The 19672-nt window shown below is 45.7% G+C and overlaps 1 protein-coding gene across 2 annotated transcripts in view; it reads right to left on the reverse strand.

Moving 5' to 3' along the window:
- CPO (carboxypeptidase O) overlaps nt 1-19672 on the reverse strand; it is a 326867-nt gene that overhangs the window by 35109 nt on the left and 272086 nt on the right. For both annotated transcript variants that reach the window (XM_069617334.1, XM_069617335.1), the window contains one exon: nt 10220-10304. In XM_069617334.1, coding sequence (XP_069473435.1) covers nt 10220-10304 — 85 coding nt within the window. The remainder of the gene's footprint in view (nt 1-10219; nt 10305-19672) is intronic.

Raw genomic sequence — 19672 nt, forward strand, 5'->3', positions numbered from 1 at the left:
AGGGCATAGTATGCTCCACTCCAGAAATGCATTATTCAAACGTGTGCGAAATAATCAGGGCATACTCAGGACGCATAGCCATGAGGGCCGTGCCTCTAGTACCAGAGGTCTTCGCATATGGCATGTGTGTGCTTATGGCAGGATTGCCAGGCCTCGCAGATAGAACAATGAGAACCCCTGATGAGTTTCTATTCAGACCAAGAATAGCTATGCATGAAGAGGAGGGACAAGTATTTCCCTTGATGATACATGCTGCAGCAGTGCGAGGGAAAGTAGCATTGGTCGAAGGATACGACGATGAAGGCAGACAATGGTGTGCGTTTATCGCCATTGAGGAAGGGTATCGAGTGACTGACGTCACCGATGACGATCTGTTTGAAGAACAACCAGACTCAGAAGAGACAAGGGTGGAAGTGAGTCTCATATATTGGGTAAAGATGATTAAAAGAGAAGTACCTCAGAGAATGATGTTGGCAGTGGCACGTCTGGAATACTTTGATGATGACATGACCCAAGTGCCTGTATCGGTACGGACTACAGGACCATATGACGTAGGCCTCCTGAAGGGGGTGGGAGAAGTGAAAATTAAATGAAAACCAGGAGCGATATTACCAAGAGAGCGACAATATCCCAGGTCCAGAGAGGCGGATGAAGGGATTGTAAAGACAATTTCCACCATGATGGATCAGGGCATCCTAGTGACGTCAGAGTCACCCTGTAACACGGTGATCTATCCTGTCAAGAAATCAAAGGGAGGGTCTTGGTGTTTAATCCAAGATTTAAGAGCATTAAACGATATTGTTGAAGCTGAGTTCCCTCCAGACCCTAATCCATCTACAATCCTATGTAACATACCCACTGAGGCAAAATATTTTACGGTCATTGACTTGAAAAATGCCTTTTTCTCAATCCCATTGCACCGTGACTCTCAAGATCTGACGTCATTTACATTCAGACAAATGCGTCTGAAAAGCACGAGGTTGCTACTGGGGTACTGTGAGTCCCCGTCCATATTTAACAGAGTCCTACAGATGGACCTAAGCAATATTGCATTAGATAGTGTCGTCTTGCAGTATGTGGATGACATCCTAATCTGCAGCACCACTGAAGAGCAATGTGGGCACGATTCTGTTAAGCTACTAACCATACTGGCTGAGAAAGGATATAAGGTTGACAAGGAAAAGCTACAGTATTGTCAACAGGAAGTGCTGTACATAGGCCAACTCATCTCGCCTGAGGGAAAAAAAGGTGACCCCAGAAAGGGCTGAAGCTATTATGAACTCGGCAAAGCCACTCACTATAAAGCAAATGCAGAGCTTTTTAGGCCTGTGCAAGAAAAAGTTGCACAGACGCGTTTAGAGATGTAGTTATAGCTAAATACCGAAAGACACTTAGAATCAAGAGAAGCCCACATGAAGACAACAATGAACTAAATGATTACCTGGACAGCACAGCACATCTAGGAAACAACATCTGGTACCAACACATGAAAGAAGTCAGGAGAAGGAACTCAGAAGGAGATTGCTTCATTTGTGCACTTCTACCGTACAGCATGGTAAAATCCAAGATCTTCGTAGCTATAGAGATTGATGTCCCGACAGCACATTGTCTGTCGCACGTAGCAATGTGCAACAACAGAGGACAGTTCATGGGGAGGGATGCCTCGTTGATATGGGCAACTGAACCAGCTTATCCCGATGAAGATGATTATGTCCAGGACATTAAGACAAGAAACAGAGCTCATACTAGGAATCATGTGATCAGGTATGAAAAGCCAGAAGTGAAAGGAGCAGGAACAAGATGGGAAATCAACCCGAGACTGAACGTCCAAGGAAAAACTCCAAATTTGGAAGAACAGAGGCCAACTGCAGATTTGGGGATCAGTGCTTTCACCAGACGGATGGGAAGAAAGAGTAGTGATATGCCGAGCCTGGATGGTCCTAGGAGCCTGCCAAGAAGCAACAGAAAACTCAGAGAGGTTGTGCAAACCTCTATGGCCAAAGTTGGTAAAGTTACTAACATGGGTCGAAGAGGAGGACCCTTGCAGATAGTGCCACTGGAAAATCCAAAATTGTGCTTCAGGAGCAATGGCATGAGGAAGATGGGAGAGAATCAAAACTGCGGCCGAATCTTTGAAGCTCCAGGAATGACTCACGGGACCGCAGTAATTATGGATCATTACTGGGCGTGTGGATACAAGATATACATAAGAATGCCGAAGAACTGGGGAGGCTTATGCACAATCGTGAATGTCCATGTTCCTGCACTAGTGTTCCCGAAAAGTAACCTGAATATTGACAGTTTCCCGAAAGCAGATGCCCACCTGAGGAAAAGGAGATCTGTAGAACTGGTATCCCGAATGAAGAGAGAAAATTATTTTTCTGCCAAATCAGAAGCAGCATTACATGCAATCCCATATGGACACAGGCTGTTCAGCCACACCTCATCAGTGTTCACAACAATCATCATGCCAAGATTCCAGGTTGGAGCAAACACTAAGTGGTTGCAAATAACCAGATGGGAATTATTACAGACCATCAACACAACCATAAAAGGATTCAACGCGATTAAAGAGGATCTAAGAGCAATCCCATTGATGACTCTCCAGAACAGATATGTACTTGACATGATCACAGTGATGGATGGAGGTGTTTGCGCGAGAATCGGAGAATCGTGTTGCACATTTATACCTTCGCATGATGAAGAAAATGGAACCTTAACAGAAGCCATAAGTATGCTGACAAACCTACGGAACCAGATGATCGATGAAACTGATGAAGTGGATGATGACAGCTGGTTTAGAACTCTATTCTCATGGGTCCCACAATGGATGGCAGACATATTCAAGTTTCTGGGACCCCTATTATTGATGATACTACTAGGATTTTGTGTTATCAAGATAATCATCACACAGTGCCAGAAAACTGTGAAGAAAGCCATTGGGATCAAGATCATGATCGATGTCAAACCAGATGGAAGCCGAGAGACCTGACAGATGAAAAAATAAGAGACTTTGTGAAGGCCAGCGAATTTGCGCAAGAAGGAACAAAGTTTGTGTACCCCAGAAACCGAAGAAAGTATGAAGGAAAATGGATCTATTGCAGCCCAAATGGACAGTGTCAGCTTATGACCTGGAACACAGACGAAAATGTAAAAACAGCAGGAAGTCTGAAAGGAGTGATAAAAATATAGACTCCAAAGAAACACACGATCACACCATCACGTATGAACCCAGAAGACGAAGAAGTGGATCCAAAGGAGAAAAGAGAAGTGGTTGATGAACCGACCAGAGGGGGGAGTGTAGAGGAGGTCCCAGATACGGCCTCCACTCCAGCCCCCTCATTTTGAGATGCCAGGAGCATACTCGCCAAGATATGTGACGTATAAGGAGCAAATAAACCAACAGAGAGCCACAGTGGGACTCTGTCCAGTACCCATCAGAAGAGCAATACCTATTGAGGCGCCAATAACCATACAACCATGGGCTGCACGGTACCCATTGGGACAACCGTACCAGCAGCTGATGCGAAATGAAGAGTACTTACAAACTGTCCCTGAAGAGACCCAAAGGGCCCTAATTGAAGGCGAATGGTGACGACACAATGGCCCGGACAGACGTTCAGATAAACGAAATGACAATCCAAAGATGACACATAACGATGAAATGATATGAATAAGGATGTAATGGACATAGAAGAAGAGACGATATTGAAATATAAAGAAATGTAACCATAAAGCAGGAAGGAAATATGCAACTGGCTAAATTCCTATAAATAGGCTTGGAACGCAAGAAGCTAAGAAAATTGTACGGCTTGCAATGCTTAGTAGAAGAATAGAGCGGCAAGCGCCAACTGTATATCTACCTCAACAAGCACATTATACAAGTGCGACTCCATTTTATAAAAGCAGAATTAAGCCCAGGATGATGGAGGACAAACGGGCCAGGATTCATATACCAGCACAAAGCCAGACGAAAGAGCAGAATCGAAACTCAGTAAGAATTCGCCTGGGAATTCGAGGTCAACTCCAGAAAGGGAGGAGAGCAGCAACTCCGAAGAAACGAAACTTAAGAGCATAGCAGCCAGCCAGTGAAGGTCGAGATAAGAAGGCCGAGCCAGGTGGCAAGGCTAAAGGAAGAATCAAATACACAAATAGAGGGAGAACGAAGATTCACAGTGAACTGACACGTGACCAGCCAAGCACATAGAGGTACCCACCTCTGATGTCATCCAAACCCAGAGGATGCCATAACTTCTCCTGATAAGAAGCTACCGTTTCGAGGCCATCCTCTGCCAACTAATTGACACATAGCCCTAAAGTGCTGATTGATGGAAGGGAGGCAGGGTGAATCTTGGGGCACACTGCATCTGGGTGTCCATTCTGCATGCTGCTAATTAAAGTGGAGATTTATGCCTAGGGGTGTAACCCACCCAATCACAATGGACCAAATAATCTAGGGTCCTATAGCTAGTAGAATCAATGAGACGTCGTACTTTTAGTGACGTCTATCATGAATGATGTAGAGGGATGGGCGTAGATGCCCACCCGATAAGAATTATCCAATCCCCACACTCTGTTACCATATACAGATATAGCACCTATACTTAAGTTACCTTTTCCGACCAATAGAATTGCATGACAAACTTATGAGTGTAACACGTCAACGATGACGAAAGTCTGCTATAACTGTTGCTGTCTGAGTGAAGAATTTGGAAGTTGATGCGAGACAGGCGATCGCATCACTGTGATTTCCATTTGTTTCCCCGTTTTTTGTACTTGTCATTAAACTGACTTCCCTTTGCAAACCATTGACTTGTCCTTATTGATTGGTGTTGGAGTAAGAGAATCCTGCACCCTATCCTCCTCAAGGTGCAGCTATCTCGTCTTAAGGTACTTGAGGGTGAGCTCTGATCCCATGGGCCCGTCAGAGGTCGCTCCGCCCTCCTGTACACAGAGTTTGTAGACAAAAGTGGAGAATTTACTGCCAGTGAAAAGAGGTAAATCCTCCACTTTTCCTCCAAGATTCAGCGGAAAAATCCACATGAGTTCCTATGGACTGACAAAATGGGGATTAACACCACGATTCTACCACTCTTAACCCCATGGTAAATCCACAGGACCAAGTGGCAGTACTGGTCAACGAGTTTGACGGTAATTCAGCAGATTTACTGCTGAATTGCTGACAAACTGGTAATGAGGCAGACTGTCTTGCGACAGATGGTCAGCGTGGAGTGCCATCAGAATCCTATGTAAATCATAAACTTGTTTCAACAGTATTAGCTACAGCTGTTCCTGATTAAGTGAATCCAAAGGGGTGGCCATATCCTTAAAGGCAGAATACATAGGCTATTTCTTGTAGAAATCTAATTTAGCTGCTAACAAGTACAAATGAAGGGCCTAGTGCATAATGCCAAGGCCCTGCTGAATGATAAAATGTCTGTGGATGATAAAATCTCATTGTCATGAAGGTATTGTGGTCATCCATTTTACATTATTTTCCATAATAGTTTGAAAGAGCTGGGGCGCAGTGTTTGGCGGTAGTGGCAAATATCTTGTATTTTAGAATCCCTGCTGTTTTACCGCCCTGCCAATCTGCGGGTTACAATACTGAAACTCTTCATTTCTGCATACCTTTGTGTGGCTGGAGCTACCTCCACATAAACGCATTAATACCTGCAGTAATTACAACAGGTATTACTATGAAAGCCGAAAGGAGTCCTATGGGTCTCCAAAATGGGGAATGATTGGAGGGCCCGCATGACTGAGACTCATGCAGACCCTTCAAATGACGACTTGTTTTCTGTATGTAGTAATGGTAATACCATTTGTTGGTATTTTTAGAGGAAGAATTACCAAACTTATGCTCAGGCCTATTTATTTTCTTAAAAATGGGTAGGATGACAGCTTTCTTCCAAGACTCAAGAATCTAAGTCAGCTTAATCACTGAACGAAAAACATTAACTATCAGAGGGAGCCAAGCAACTGGGTTATTCTTAAACATGTTAATAGGTACACAATCCTTCCACAGACTCCACAGACTTGTATTAGCTTTGATAGCCATCCTTACTTCAAATACATTTTTTTTAAAACGTATCTGGTAATTATGTTCCAGCAGTCACAGGTCAATATTGCCCTCCATTGGACCAACCACCTTTGCCATATCATTTCTTCAACCATAGAGAGCTGAGAAAGGCTTAACCCAGGTGTCCACAGGCACATTGGTTTCAAAGTTCTCTGCAGGCCACTATCTGACCCATGTGCCATTAATCCCTCCAAAATGCTGTGAATTAGCCAGCTGTGCCCCTTCAACAAATTTCACCCTTCCGCATCTGCTCTCTAATGTGGATTTACAGCTCTTTTACAGTTTACAAATCATCTATCTATATGGCAAGAAAGACGTAAAGGCTGGGAGGCTGGGTGAAAGACTTAAGGGCTGAGAGCAAGTCTCTTTTGTATTTTTTACACATAATAGCAGCCATCCCACATAGCATTGCCTCATGTGCGGATTAGGGAGGTAACTTTTCAGTTTTTTGATTTCAGCGATGAGGTATTGTTTATTCCTATAGTCATACTCGCTAATTTCTCTTGATTTGTTCTGGGCAATCTCATTTTTTTCTGGGTTGTGGTAACCCAACAATCCAAGACTCTTGCACCCTGATTCATGGAATTATTTGCGCATTAACCCTGTTTGAGGTATGGGGATTTTCGGGAAGAAAGGCGCGCAAATGTGCGTTTTACACACAAATAATTCCATGAATCAGGTATTTGGAAAAAGTAATTCACAGTTTAAAAAATGAATGTTCAGTTTCACTAAAAAAGCAGAATGATCACTTTCGGAATAAGGTGAAATATTTGGGCATCATCACAGCCTTGACGGTATCCCGGCAGTAAATATGCCGGGATACAGCCAACGCAAATAGCGTCATCGTAACTTGGTCAGCCACCATTAGTGCCAGATCCCGATTTGTGGTAAGGCTGTTACTCCCCATTTTGTGTAGAGTCCACAGAATTCTGTGGGGTAGCAGCAGCGCTATTATCACCAGAATAGCACCGCAAATGGGCAGAAAGGGGAGGTTTTTACCTCCAGCAAAAAGCTGCAGGTAAACCTCCCACTTTCCGCTCAAACCCTGCACTGGACTGAGCGGTAATGCGGCGGTAATAGCATTACCACTTCATTTTCGCCACTCTGCTCACCCCCTGATGAGGCCCATTGACATTAATAACAGATTTACAATGTGCAATAGTTATAATATTCGGTGATAGATTCACCTTTATGCTCAATGAACGTAAAATTACAAAGTGAATCAGAGGCTATACACCCATCAATAGATCTCAAACCCTATTTGTCTTCATGATGATCAGATCAAGCTTCACAGGGACTGTAGGCAACTTCAAATTAAAATAACGTCCAATATTTCATGGGGGTAAAAGATGCTCAAAATTACCTAACGTGGCAAAGATTTATGTTTGTAATGATGCGAAAAATCCATAATTCTTTCTCTGGGGAATTATTACAATTAATTACATAACCAATAGTAAAAGGAAAGGTCACCTTAATGATAAGCACATTGATTATTCACAATCAGTAGAGGGTAATTTAAGATTCATAAAAATGCAAATGTTCCCCTTTTCTTATTAATATCGGGCCCGTAGCAGAGGACCAGTGCCTTTAACAATGGATGAGAGGATGTGGATATAAGACCAGATGATGTAGGGGAGGTAGAAACATGACACAGGGACAGGTACAGTAGAGCATGATATAGGAACGCAATGGTGGAGGAAGTGCTAAGATTTAAGATGAAGGGGTGAGGGATAGATAAGTGCTGTTGGGTTGTCGTAGAGATGTAGGTGGAGAGGAGAACAGGGAGATGTGGTTGCGTAGAATGCTATGCAAGTGGTTCTTCAGAACAGAAAGTTAGGAGGTTGCATTTAAATAGAGATCGAGTGGGAGTAGCGTGGAGAGGAAGAAGTGCATTCCACAGTAAGGAAGCGAGTAGAGGAAGAGAGCGGAAAAAGGAGTGCAAGGGGCACACAAGGTGGCAAACAGGTGAGCTGCGGATGTTTGTAGTGAGCGAGAGGGAGGGTAGGGAGTGAGATGGACTGATAGGTCAGTTGGGGCAAGTTCGTGTTTAGTTTTGAAGATTATGAGAATGAGTTTATACTTAGCCCTCTGTCTCTTAGATAGCCAGCCTAACTGGTGACGAGCTGGGGAGGTGGAGGTGAAGAGGGGGAAGGTTAAAGAGTGTACTGACAGCAAAGTTGAGGACTTTGTCGAGTGGTGAAAAAGCATAGTTGGGAAGACCATAGTAGACTGTCACAGTAGTCAGATCTAGACAGTACTAAAGAGGAGATTAGATGCTTAGCATTGTTGAAGGGAAGAAGATGCCTTATTGTTCTGATGTTGAGGAGATTAAGGGCCTCATTATGGGTTTGGTGGAATCTGGGCGGTAAATCCACCCGTACACCACCAAACTGTATTACCGTTACCGCACTTGGTCCGGCAGTATTGCTGCCGTATTACAAGTGGTGGTGGCAGTGTAAATCCCCATTTCTTTTTTTGTCCATAGGACTCAATGGGGCATTTTCGGTGGAATTACTGTGTTGGTAATTCCGTGGCTGTAATGCTGGCGAAATTTGTCAGAAAGCTGGTACATTTACCTCTAGCTTATGGCTAGACGTGAATCCTCCAACTTTCCGCAAAATCATTAGTTGGGCGGTGCGGTAATGCGGCGGTATACGGTAATACTGAGGCATTCAACCCACACTGCCCAACCTCTGGCCACATGGGCAGATTTGGAGATGAAGAGCGAGAAGCTGTGAGATGGGTTGAAGATCACACCAAGGTTGAGAGCAGAAGCAGAGTAGGGAAGATAGTCAGGAGAGAATAATAGAAGAGCAGGAGAGGAAGAGAGAGCCTGTTTGGATGGAAAGCAGAGAACTTCAGTCTTAGTGGAGATGAGCGAAAGAGATTCTTTCCAGTATTTGATGGCGGAGAGACAGTTAGATATTTTTGACTGTAGCTCATCAGATAAGGAGGGAAAAGAGAGGAAGGTCTGAGTGTCATCAACAAAGAGTTGGTATGGAAGTCATAGGAGGAGATCAAGGGACCAAAAGCAGAGGTATAGAGAGTGAAGAGACGTAGATCCAAGACTGGCCCTTAGGGAGCACCAATAGTAAGGTGGGGTGAGTGGGGAGGTAAGGCTGTCACAGGACACCTTGAAGTGTCTGGGGGCAAGATAGGAAGAAAACCAACCGAGAGATAGTGTTGAGAGAAGGTCAAAATGTTTGACGGTATCGAAGGCAGCAGAGAGGTCGAGAAGAATAAGAATAGATGAACGGTTAGCATGATGAGGGGAAGAGATGTAGCTGAAGAGAGACAGGGCGAAAGCTGGCAGGACAGTTAGGATCTAGGCCAGGTTTCTTAAGGATAGGGATGAGAGTAGCCGACTTGTAGAATAATGGAAAAGTGCCACTGGCAAGAGGAGTTGAACAGGGAAGTACGAATTGGAGCAACATTGGGTGCTATGAGTTTCACTATGTGTAAGGATAGAGGGTCAATGGGGGCACATGAAGGGTTAGCCCTGAGCAGAAGGTCAAGAATCAATCTCATCAGGGTTAGTGGGGTCAAAGAAAGACATTGTTGCAGGAGAGGGGGGTAGAGTTGGTTGACTAAAGTATTTCTGTGTCCTGGATGTTATGTTTGGTGGACACAGCAACCTATTGGTGCATTGAGCGTTTACTCACAGGACAGCTCCCTGTACTGAGCGGCTATTGTTTGCTTACTGTCAATCAAAGCACTGCATTTTTCCTTGCCACCGTTGATAGTATATTTAAGCCAACGTGAATATCTCAACATACAGGTCCCTGTATCTTTTTGGCCGTGGCTAAAGTTGCATGCCTAAAAGAGACCTGCACCCAAAGAGTCGCGCCAAAACGACCAGCTCCAAAAGCACTGTAACAGAATATCTGGCTTCAGGAGTGTCTACCTCTCCCTTTCATTGCTTGGCTCGCCCTCTGCAGGTCCCTCTGGTGGTAGTAACTGACTGACGGCCCCTTCAGCCTAGTAGCACCATCGCGGTGGCATGCAGCTGCTGAGCCAGCCATGTGAAAAAGAAGTGGCGATTCGAGGTGGAGGTTAAGCCTCACCGAAGTCAGATACTTTTGTCTTCATTTTTTTAAATCTCTCCATTAGAGAAGGGGGCAGTTATCTGAAACTTACATAACGTGCTGTAGAAAGACCCAACTTTATAATCGGTCCCATGCTTCTGCTTGAGCGCCGCTGCAGCCTTCAGCGCTATTTCTTTCTGTTGGCAGAAAATTAAGAAAGGTAAAAGAAAACCTCAAGCCCATATTCAAAGGTGGACATTAAAACATATCATAACGAATACATGATAGTAACATTTAGATGTTTCAGAGGTTGCCATTAACCAATTAGACTGCCTAACGAGAGAATGCAGTTGGTCGAGCTAGCTTAAGGTGGACCTGGCAAAATGGTGTAGGCTCCAAAAGTTGGACAAAAAGGAAACCAGGTAAGCCGAAGGGGAAAGGGTAAGGGGCGCATTTGTGAAGAGAGAAGACTGTAAAACAGTGAGATTAGTTGGGGAAAAAAACGTAACAAGGTCACCTTTCAAAAACGGTCAACTTTTGGAAGTTAGCCGTACAATCCAACGATACAAAAAATAGGTTTCAACCTTGCGGCGGTGCCCTTTTTGCTGTCTCATTTTAGGCAGACTCACTTTCCACCACAATCGCCCTTTGTACATAGCACCCCACCAACATTTACCACCAGGGGAAGAATTTCCGCCCTCCCCAGATTGATACCTCTGTGTTGTGGTGCCGATTGTGTCTTTTACATTACCATTCTGATATTCAATCACGACAGGTAGTGCTTCAAGGAAGCCCTGGCTCAATCTTCAAAGATCAATGGAGAAGAAACAACACCACACCACCGCACCCAAGCCTCATTCTACCATGCCAATTCCACCGCCACCACTTAGCTAAGTGATACTAGGTCCCACTGGTATACTGCTTCAATTAGAAAGGATTTAAAAAGGACCAACTACTGCCAGACCAGAAGAAAATATTCTGCCCATTTAAAGCAATATTAACACTGACATTAAAATAACCACAAGTACCAAACCAATCACCTTCACAGACAAATCTGACATCTAACAATTGTGATAAACACTACCAAAATCAAGATCAGGTCTCTGGTGGTCCTAAAACGTTTCTTACCCAGTTGGGACTCTGCTGTTTCTTTGAATTGGGTACAATGAAAAATAGCAACAATTTCCTTACATTGAAATTGGATCTGTAGGATACTCACCCAAACTGTAGAAATAACATTTTGTATTTGCTGGTGGTACATCTCCACCAATTCTTTGCTGGTACTAAATCTTTAACACATGCAGAATTTGTGGCACAGAACATGCTGAAAATTGTGATTCCCCAACTGGTACTTTTACCACCAGTAGTAATTCTCACTGGCAGTTTATAGAACAAGAGGTAATCCACCTGCATTTCACACTGCCAATGGCATACCAAATGAAGTGTATCTTAATTGTGGTGGCAGAGAAGTCTTGTATCACTGTGGACAGTATTTGAAGACTGAGGCTGATAAACCTTTGCTTTGGCTGATGGCTTGCTGCCACATGACACTTTTTCTTACACACCAGTAAGTTATGGACCATGGCCTCTTTACGAGGTTGGTGGTGTGGGAAAAAAGTGGCATTCATTCTGTTACCGCCACTTATCATGCAGAGCCAAATTCCATGTTTGGCGGAATTACCAACAGCGGAATTACTGCATGGTAATTCCACCAATGATTGGAGGAAACATGGAGGATTTACCTACAGCTTGATGCTGGACCTAAATCTTCCACTTCTCCTCCAATAATCAATGCAATTACCAGTCGGTAATTCCGCTAGTGATAATTCTGCCAAAAATCCCCAATGGACTCCATAAATGGGGACTAACACCTCCACTTAACACCACTTGTAATCCTGTGGTAAACCCAAGTGGCAGTAACTGTAATAATATTTTTGGGGGGTATTTCAGAGGATTTACTGCCAGTTACTGCCAAACTCATAATGAGGCTGCATTTTTCAGCAATTGATGTCTCTGTCACGTTCTTTCAAACTTGGAGGATTCTAGCATTGGAATAATGCGCCCCTTTTTATGATGTTGTGTGAACTGGCAATGGAGCAGTTATTTTCTGTCATGCATGTAGCCTGTTTCCTGGGTTTAATTCTGTTAACTTGCGTTATTTTGTTCAATTAGTTTTACAAGTTAAGATTAGACTGTTTTTGGAACCTCATAGGTGTTTCTTGTTTCTTTTTTTATTCCAAAAAATAAATCATTGAAACACCAGTACAAAATACATAACAGAAAAAGTAATTGCAAATTATATGATACATCATAAGCCCTCAACACAATTTCTTTAATCCCTGTTAGTGCCTGGGAGGGGGCTGGTGGGTGGAGGGGTGGTGGCCTCCAAGCCAATCAGCAGGCTAGCAACAGGGTATTTGCCTCATGGTAATGCCCCTGCTCTGAGCCTCCTGTTAAGTGGGAGTCCTCCATCTTCCCAGCGGGGAATTAAGTTAAGTGCACCCCGTGCTCCAGTTGCCCTCCTTCTCCAATTTTCACATCCCTCACCTACTTACCTTGCGCTCCTTTGTCCCTTGCCTGTGCCCGGTGCCCGGAACACTCAGTGTTCCCGGCGCATCTTTGTCGCAGCAATTGCCGCCATGGAAAGAGAGAAGGCCCTATGTGTAGTTCCCTTCTCCCTAATCCATGGTGGCCATCTTGCTTTGTAGTTTTTTTTTAAGTTGAGAAACAACAACCATATGGTTTCTCAGCTTAAAACAACTAACTGTTTTCATCCTGGTAAACACGCCAGGATGCTAATAGCAATAAAACCCTCCAGGTGGGGGCTTTACCGGGGCAAGCTTTGCTCAGGCTTCTAACTGGCCTGGGCATTAGCTGACCTGGTAAAGCTCCCACACGTTGGGGTTTATTGCTTAATATTGCACAGAATGACCAATGACTGAGGTGAATCAAGTTTTGTTCCTCAAATTCTGCTGGGATTGGGTCCATCTGAGTATTAGTTGAGGATTATTTGGAAAGCATTTGTTCCAACACAAAAGGTGTTGTTTGTCTACCTATGAAGCAAAGGGTGATTTTCAGGAAAACCTGATTTGTTAAAAACTACTCAAATGTTCTGCAAATACACACTACAGCCTACTGCCTATTGCTGAATGCTGCCTTTGCCACACACTATTGTACCACCTAAGTACATAGACACTTGGGGCTAGATTATCAAAAGTAAAAAGTGGGAGCATCTGAGACGAGCCACAAATGTACCACAATTAGATGGGCATCATTCATAGAAGTGTGCATCTCAGAGTTGCGGCACTTAGAGGCATGCAAGTACACCAAAAGTCAGTGCATAGTCATGTTTGCAGTTCAAAATGACTTTGCCCGGACTTTGCACGGCAAAAATACACTTTGCACAGTTCCATGAATCAGGGTTTGTGTTTGCAGTGCAATGTAACTTTTCAGCAGTGCAAATTCACTTTGCACCAGACAAATATTCCATGAATCAGGCCTATAATATCTCTCCTGCTCCCACATACCCTCCAGACTGCCTCCCTGCACCCATCCACTGCATGCACTATTCTAAGTTCCATTGCACAAAACCTCTTCCATTAGAATGCAGCTATCCCCCACGACACAAATTCGATCTAGCTGCACACATAATGTTTCCCCTGTTCTTGCAGACTCTCCAGACTACCCTCAGCACCGATCCACTACATGCACTTCTCCAAGAAAACATTGCACAACACTTTTGCCATTAGAATGCAGCTATCCCCCATGGAAAAGGTTGGTCTAGCTGCACACATAAGGATTGTACTACTCTTGTATACTCTCCAGACCACTGCCCTGTACCCATTCACTACATGCACTATTCTATGATACTCTGCACAACACCTCTGCCATTAGAATACACCTATCCTCCATGACAAAATTCGGTCTAGCTGCATACATTGGCCACCCCTACCTACCTTCAAATTGGCTAAAATGTACACACACATTCTATAATCTCTCGGACTAATTTTCAATACCTGGACCCAAGGGCCCCGTAAGGGCGTTCAACCTACAGCTCGTTGGGACCATACCAATGGTGAAAGGCGCTATACGATTGACAATTACATTACAATACATTAAATTCTTGGTTTTCAAGTGTCTTCAAAACCCCTTTAGTCTAGTAGATTCTTCATTTTACACAACTTGAGATAAGAGCACCTAATTTAATGAAACAACCGGAAGTATTTATTTGAACTTCAGATGTATAGCCTTCTTCCTTCAAAACCTACAAGCTGCTGTGATCTTCACAGGGATAGCAGTACAGGGGCAGTTTGTGCATTTGCCTGTACTTTACACCTCGTGGTTTCTGAGTCAGCTATGAACCATGTTATACAATCAACACTTCAAAGCTTGGGGGAAGGGTAGAGGAGGATAGCGAAGGGAAAATGTCAGTGGACCATCACAGCAAACCGTAAGAGACAAATTAAAGATCCTGACTTGGCGGAAGGAGGCATGGTGAAGGAAGGTGAGGTTGGTGGTAAGGATCTGGGGAAGCATGTGGGCCACATCCAAGACCCTGACTTGGAGGATGCCAGAGATGGAGGAGGAAAGTGAGATTGAGGAGTAAAGGTCAGGGGGAAGTCACAGCTCAACCTGTGGCTGCATTTAGAATCCTGACGTGAGCAATAATAGAAGAGTGAGAGTAGTAGGAGAAGAGGACATAAGAGTGGATGAAAATCGAATCCCATGAGTTGAAGGACATAGGCAAAGGGCCGAGTTTGGGTTGTCCTGTGGGAGGCAGGAAACAGCCCATTAGATCCTAACCTAAATTGGGAAGGAGCAATCACAGGCTCCAGGTAGTGGTGTTATAAGTGCTGGGCAGCAGATAAAAAGTCTTTGGTGCCCTCTGCGAAGGACCTCACATCTTTGGCCATCTTAATGGGACCTAGATGTAGAGGGGACCCTAACATATCTCTTTATGCATGGGTGGATTAGCCTCTAAAATGATGGGGTGGATTTGAGTGCAATCAGGAGGGTACAGAAGAAAATGGTTGAATCCAGAAGAAGGGTTCAGTTAAAGTAGGGTTTGGTAATACAGTCAGCTGATGCATCTCAGTCAAAGCAATACAAAAGAGGAAATGGCTGAAAGGTTTAGAATGAATCTTAACCTCTGGCATTGCTATGGGCAACCCTCCAGACCATCGTTCTTTGCCTGCCAAGCCATTACAAAAGGGGAAAGACCATATGAAATTCAGGCTTAGTCCCACCCAAAAAGGGGCAGTCCAGCCCAAATTGCTTGGTCACATCCCTTCTGCACGAGACCAGAAGAATATGGTGGTGTGGAAGGTTGCCCAGACCAATGCCAGTGGTTCTGATTAATTCAAAACCTTCCACCCATCCCTTTTTTGGTTTTAGTCTTTCTCCGTGTGTGAGCGAGGGTATGCCAAGTCGTGGGTCACTTCGCGCTGCACCATAGGGAACCATGCTGCACCTCACTAAGGAGGCCCAACAAGGCCGAACCATGTGTGGGGTTGCTTTTTTTCCATGCAGAGAGGACCTGGCCTAGCAGTTCGGGCAGGGCTGCTCCCATTGGTGGCAGTACCTGACTTATTTGCATATGGCTGGACCCCTCGTGCAATGGCACAGATGGGCTAAAAGTCAGTGGTGTGGAAGGTTGCCCAGAGCAATGCCAGTGGTTCAGATTAATTCAAAACCTTCCACCCATCACTTTTTTGGTTTTAGTTCATCTCTCTATGTCTGAGAGGGTATGTCTAGACATGGGCCCCTTGCTCGCTGAGCCATAGGGAACCAAGCTGCACCTCACTGAGGAGGCCCAACAAGGCCAAAACATGTCTGTGGTTGCTTGTGCTTCTGTGCAGAGGGGACCTGGCCTAGCAGTTCGGGCAGGGCTGCTCCCATTGGTGGCAGTACCTGACTGATTTGCATATGGCTGGACTCCTTCTGCAATGGCGCAAATGGGCTAAAAAAAACGGTGGTGTGGAGGGTTGCCCAATTATTGCTCATAACTTGACATCTTGGCTCTGTCTGCAGAAAGGGAAGTGACAGCTTCCCCACTTGGGTGCCAAAATGACAGTTTTAAAGGGATTTGCTGAACATTAGCAGGTCTCTGTCTTTTAAATTAATTGAAATCTACTTACACACAGTAGGAGTGAAAAACATAAAAGCTATGTCTGACTGTCTGTCAGCCTCCTTGTACAGACATGTATGGAATATGCTTTGCCTTCAAAGCAATGCTGCTCAACCTCACTCTATTGCGATATCATCTTTTCAATGGGAACCTAGAACCCAGCAACATCTCTGTCACTGCTTTTGGCACACTCCTCCTGGAGGACTACAAGATCCTCTCTAAGCCCGGGCCTAATGGGTCTGGAGGCAGAGTAGCCTTGAACTTCCCTGAATGGGTCCCTGCTACTATCATTCCCACTGAGACCTACTACTCCTTCGAATGCCTCGTCTGCAGGCTTGGTGTCTCTCCAAACCTCTTGTTCACTCTTGCTTCCATCTGCAGACCTCCTGGCCCCATCTCCCTCTTCTTCTTGGAGTGGTCTGACCTCACTTCTTCTCTTCTGGCCTCCACCTCCAAGCTGCTCCTCCTCAGAATCTTCAACATTCACCTTGATTCTCCTGATTTGGCCACTGGACTCTTCCGCAGCCTCTTTGATTTTCCTTCCCCCACTATTCTTCCCTCTGGTTCGGCACACTCAGCCAGACACACCTTGATGCTCTCATTTCAGCAGACGTCCCCATCTCCAACTTTCTCACTACATCTCTCTACTGATCTGACCATACTCTCCTGTCCTCTTCCCTGGATCTCTTAGGTGCCCCAGCTAAAACTATGCCTGCACTGCCAGTCTCTTTCTCTGTCATGTGACCGATGAAGCGAGTGTCAGTTGCTGCTTTTGCCGCCACCTTCATTCCCCCTCCCACTCCTGCCACTGATTCCCACACCGACTCTGCCCTCGCTAATCTTCACCTCACCAACACCCTGGACATCCTTGCCCCAGTCATGAGGATCCGCTTGAAGTCTGCCTCTAAGCGCAACATCTGGTATGACTCTGACCTAGCTTCTCTGAAACACAAGTGCAGAGCTGCAGAGCATAAGTGGTGGGCTTCAGGCAAATCTTCTGACAGACTGGCCTGCCGCCTGCTCCAATGGCATTACAGAAACTCCATATGCTCGAAGAAGAGGGCCCATATCCAAGATAGCATCTCTGGGGGAACTAGCAACACAGGCAAACTGTTTAAAATCTGCAAGGAACTCACCAATCCTACTGCAGTCTCCACTTCTCACCTGCCATCCCTGACCCTCTGTATTTCACTGGCCTCCCACTTCTTAACCAAAACTCAGAACATCCTGTCCTCACTCTCCTCTACACCATTTCCTCCTACCTTTCCTGCTCTTAGGTCCCCTTTGGCCCCCCTTTCCTCTTCCCTTCTACTCTCCTCCTGCTCGCCCATAGCACGAGATGAGGTCTCTAGACAAGTCCTCTCTATGAAAGTCTCCTACAAACAGGTGCTCCTCCAGAACTATCAAGGAGAACATTGCCTTACTTGCGCCATCCTTGGCAGATTTCTGTAACCACTCCTTTACCACTGGCTCTTTCCCGCTACCCCTCAAGCACTCACGTGTGCATCCTCTCCTCAAAAAGCCCTCTACCGACCCCATCTGCCCAGCTAACTACACCCTATCCCCATTACCTCCTTCCTGGGCAAACTCCTGGAGAAGCTGGTCATCTCCCAACTGATCCAACACACTGAATCTGTTGGCTGTCTCTGTGATTACCAGTCTGGCTTCAGAGCAGCCAGAGGCACGAGAACTGCTCTCCTGAACATCCCTGAAGATTTGCTCTCAAATCTCGATTCCAACTTTCCATCCATTCTTATCCTTCTGGATCTTTCCTCTGCCTTCGACACGGTCAATCATGCCACCCTGACAAATTGGCTCTGTGACACCCTTGGCATCACGGGTCTGGCACTGGACTGATTGACCTCTTTCCTCTCCGATCAAACTTCTCAGGTTCAACAGGGCTCTTTTCTCTCCCCTATCACACTCTCCACCTGTGGCGTCTCTCAAGGCTCTATCCTCTCGCCATGGCTCTTCAACATCTACCTTGCCTCTCTGGCCCACCTCATCTCCTCCTTCTCTCCTCACTTCTAGTGTTATGTGGATGACACGCTGCTCTCCATCAAGCTTCTCTCCACTGCCTCCCCTTCCTCCTCTCTCATCCCTGACTGTCTCACTGCTGTTCAGGCATGGTGTGCTGCTGATGATTTCTGCCTTAATACCAGTAAAACTGAGATCCTTGTCCTTGGGACGCCAGTTCCCTCCTTCCCTCTGGCCACCCTCTATGGGTCCCCTCCCCTCGCCCTCCTGCGAGTCAAAAAACCTCAGTGTTATCTTTGACTCGTCTCTCTCCTTCTCCTCACATCATGGACCTTGCCATGAAGGCCCACTTTCAGCTGCATCTCTTCAGAGGCATTCTCCCTTTCCTCACCTTCCCCCAGAAACTCAATGTCTTCAGAGCTCTAGTCCTCTCTAGGCTGGACAACTGCAACGTTCTCAGGAGGATAGCTCAGGGGCAACGTGCTTACCTTGGAAGGAAGACGACACGAAGCAACACAGGTTCGATCCCCGGGTACGTGCTTAGAAACTTCTGGGTATTAAGCACGTTATAAATAACCTATCATATATCACATCATATAACAGCCTCTTCCTCAATCTTCCTTTATCATCCCTTCGCCCACTTCAATTAATACAGAATAGGACTGCAAGACCTATCCTTGGTCTCTAGCCCAGGGACTGCATCTCTCCGGCCCTCAAATCTCTTCACTGGCTCCCGGTTGCTGCTAGGATCAAGTTCAAGACCCCCTGCATCATCCATGGGTCTGTCTGGGGCCTGGGACCCATTACCTCCAACTCTCTCTCCCTTAATACCTCCCTGCTAGAGCCTTTTCGTCTTCTAGCTCCAACTCTCTGCGGATCAGATGCTTCACTAAGCAGAGAGTGGGGGTAGATCTCGCTCCTACGCAGGAGCCTCCCTCTAGAATGGTCTTCCTGTCCCTCTCAGGCTTGAGCCGCATCTCCTTAAGTTCCGGAAGCTCCTCAAGACCCTCCTTTTCTCTCCTTTCTTTCCTCTTCCCCTCGCCTGCTAAGATCCCCATCTGCTGCAGTGACTGGCTGCCTGGTTCCCCCTGAGTTCTAGAGGGCACCAGGCTCCCCACTCAGTCCTTCATCACACTTATCATATGTTCCCTCACCCCTACACCCCTGCAATCCCTGGCACTTGCCCACCTGGCCTCCCCTTAGCACTCACCTAGCCCCTGTGGCCCTCTTCCTCCCCTCCTCTACCCCCCTTTTCACTTCACCCTCTCCTCTTTGCCTTGCACTTCCCTACCCACCCTAGCATTTCGCATTTCGTGCAGACCTGCACTTACCCCTCCTGACCTCCCCACCCTCTCCCTCGCACTTCTTGTTACGGCACTAGCACGATCCAAATGTCACAAGGCCTAGTAGGACCGTTATTGTTATCTCCTCCCTTGTACCCCTCCCTTTTTTTGTCTTGTG

This window comes from Ambystoma mexicanum, chromosome 9, assembly GCF_040938575.1.
Source record: "Ambystoma mexicanum isolate Mex_15411 chromosome 9, UKY_AmexF1_1, whole genome shotgun sequence".
In the NCBI taxonomy this organism is placed as follows: domain Eukaryota; kingdom Metazoa; phylum Chordata; class Amphibia; order Caudata; family Ambystomatidae; genus Ambystoma; species Ambystoma mexicanum.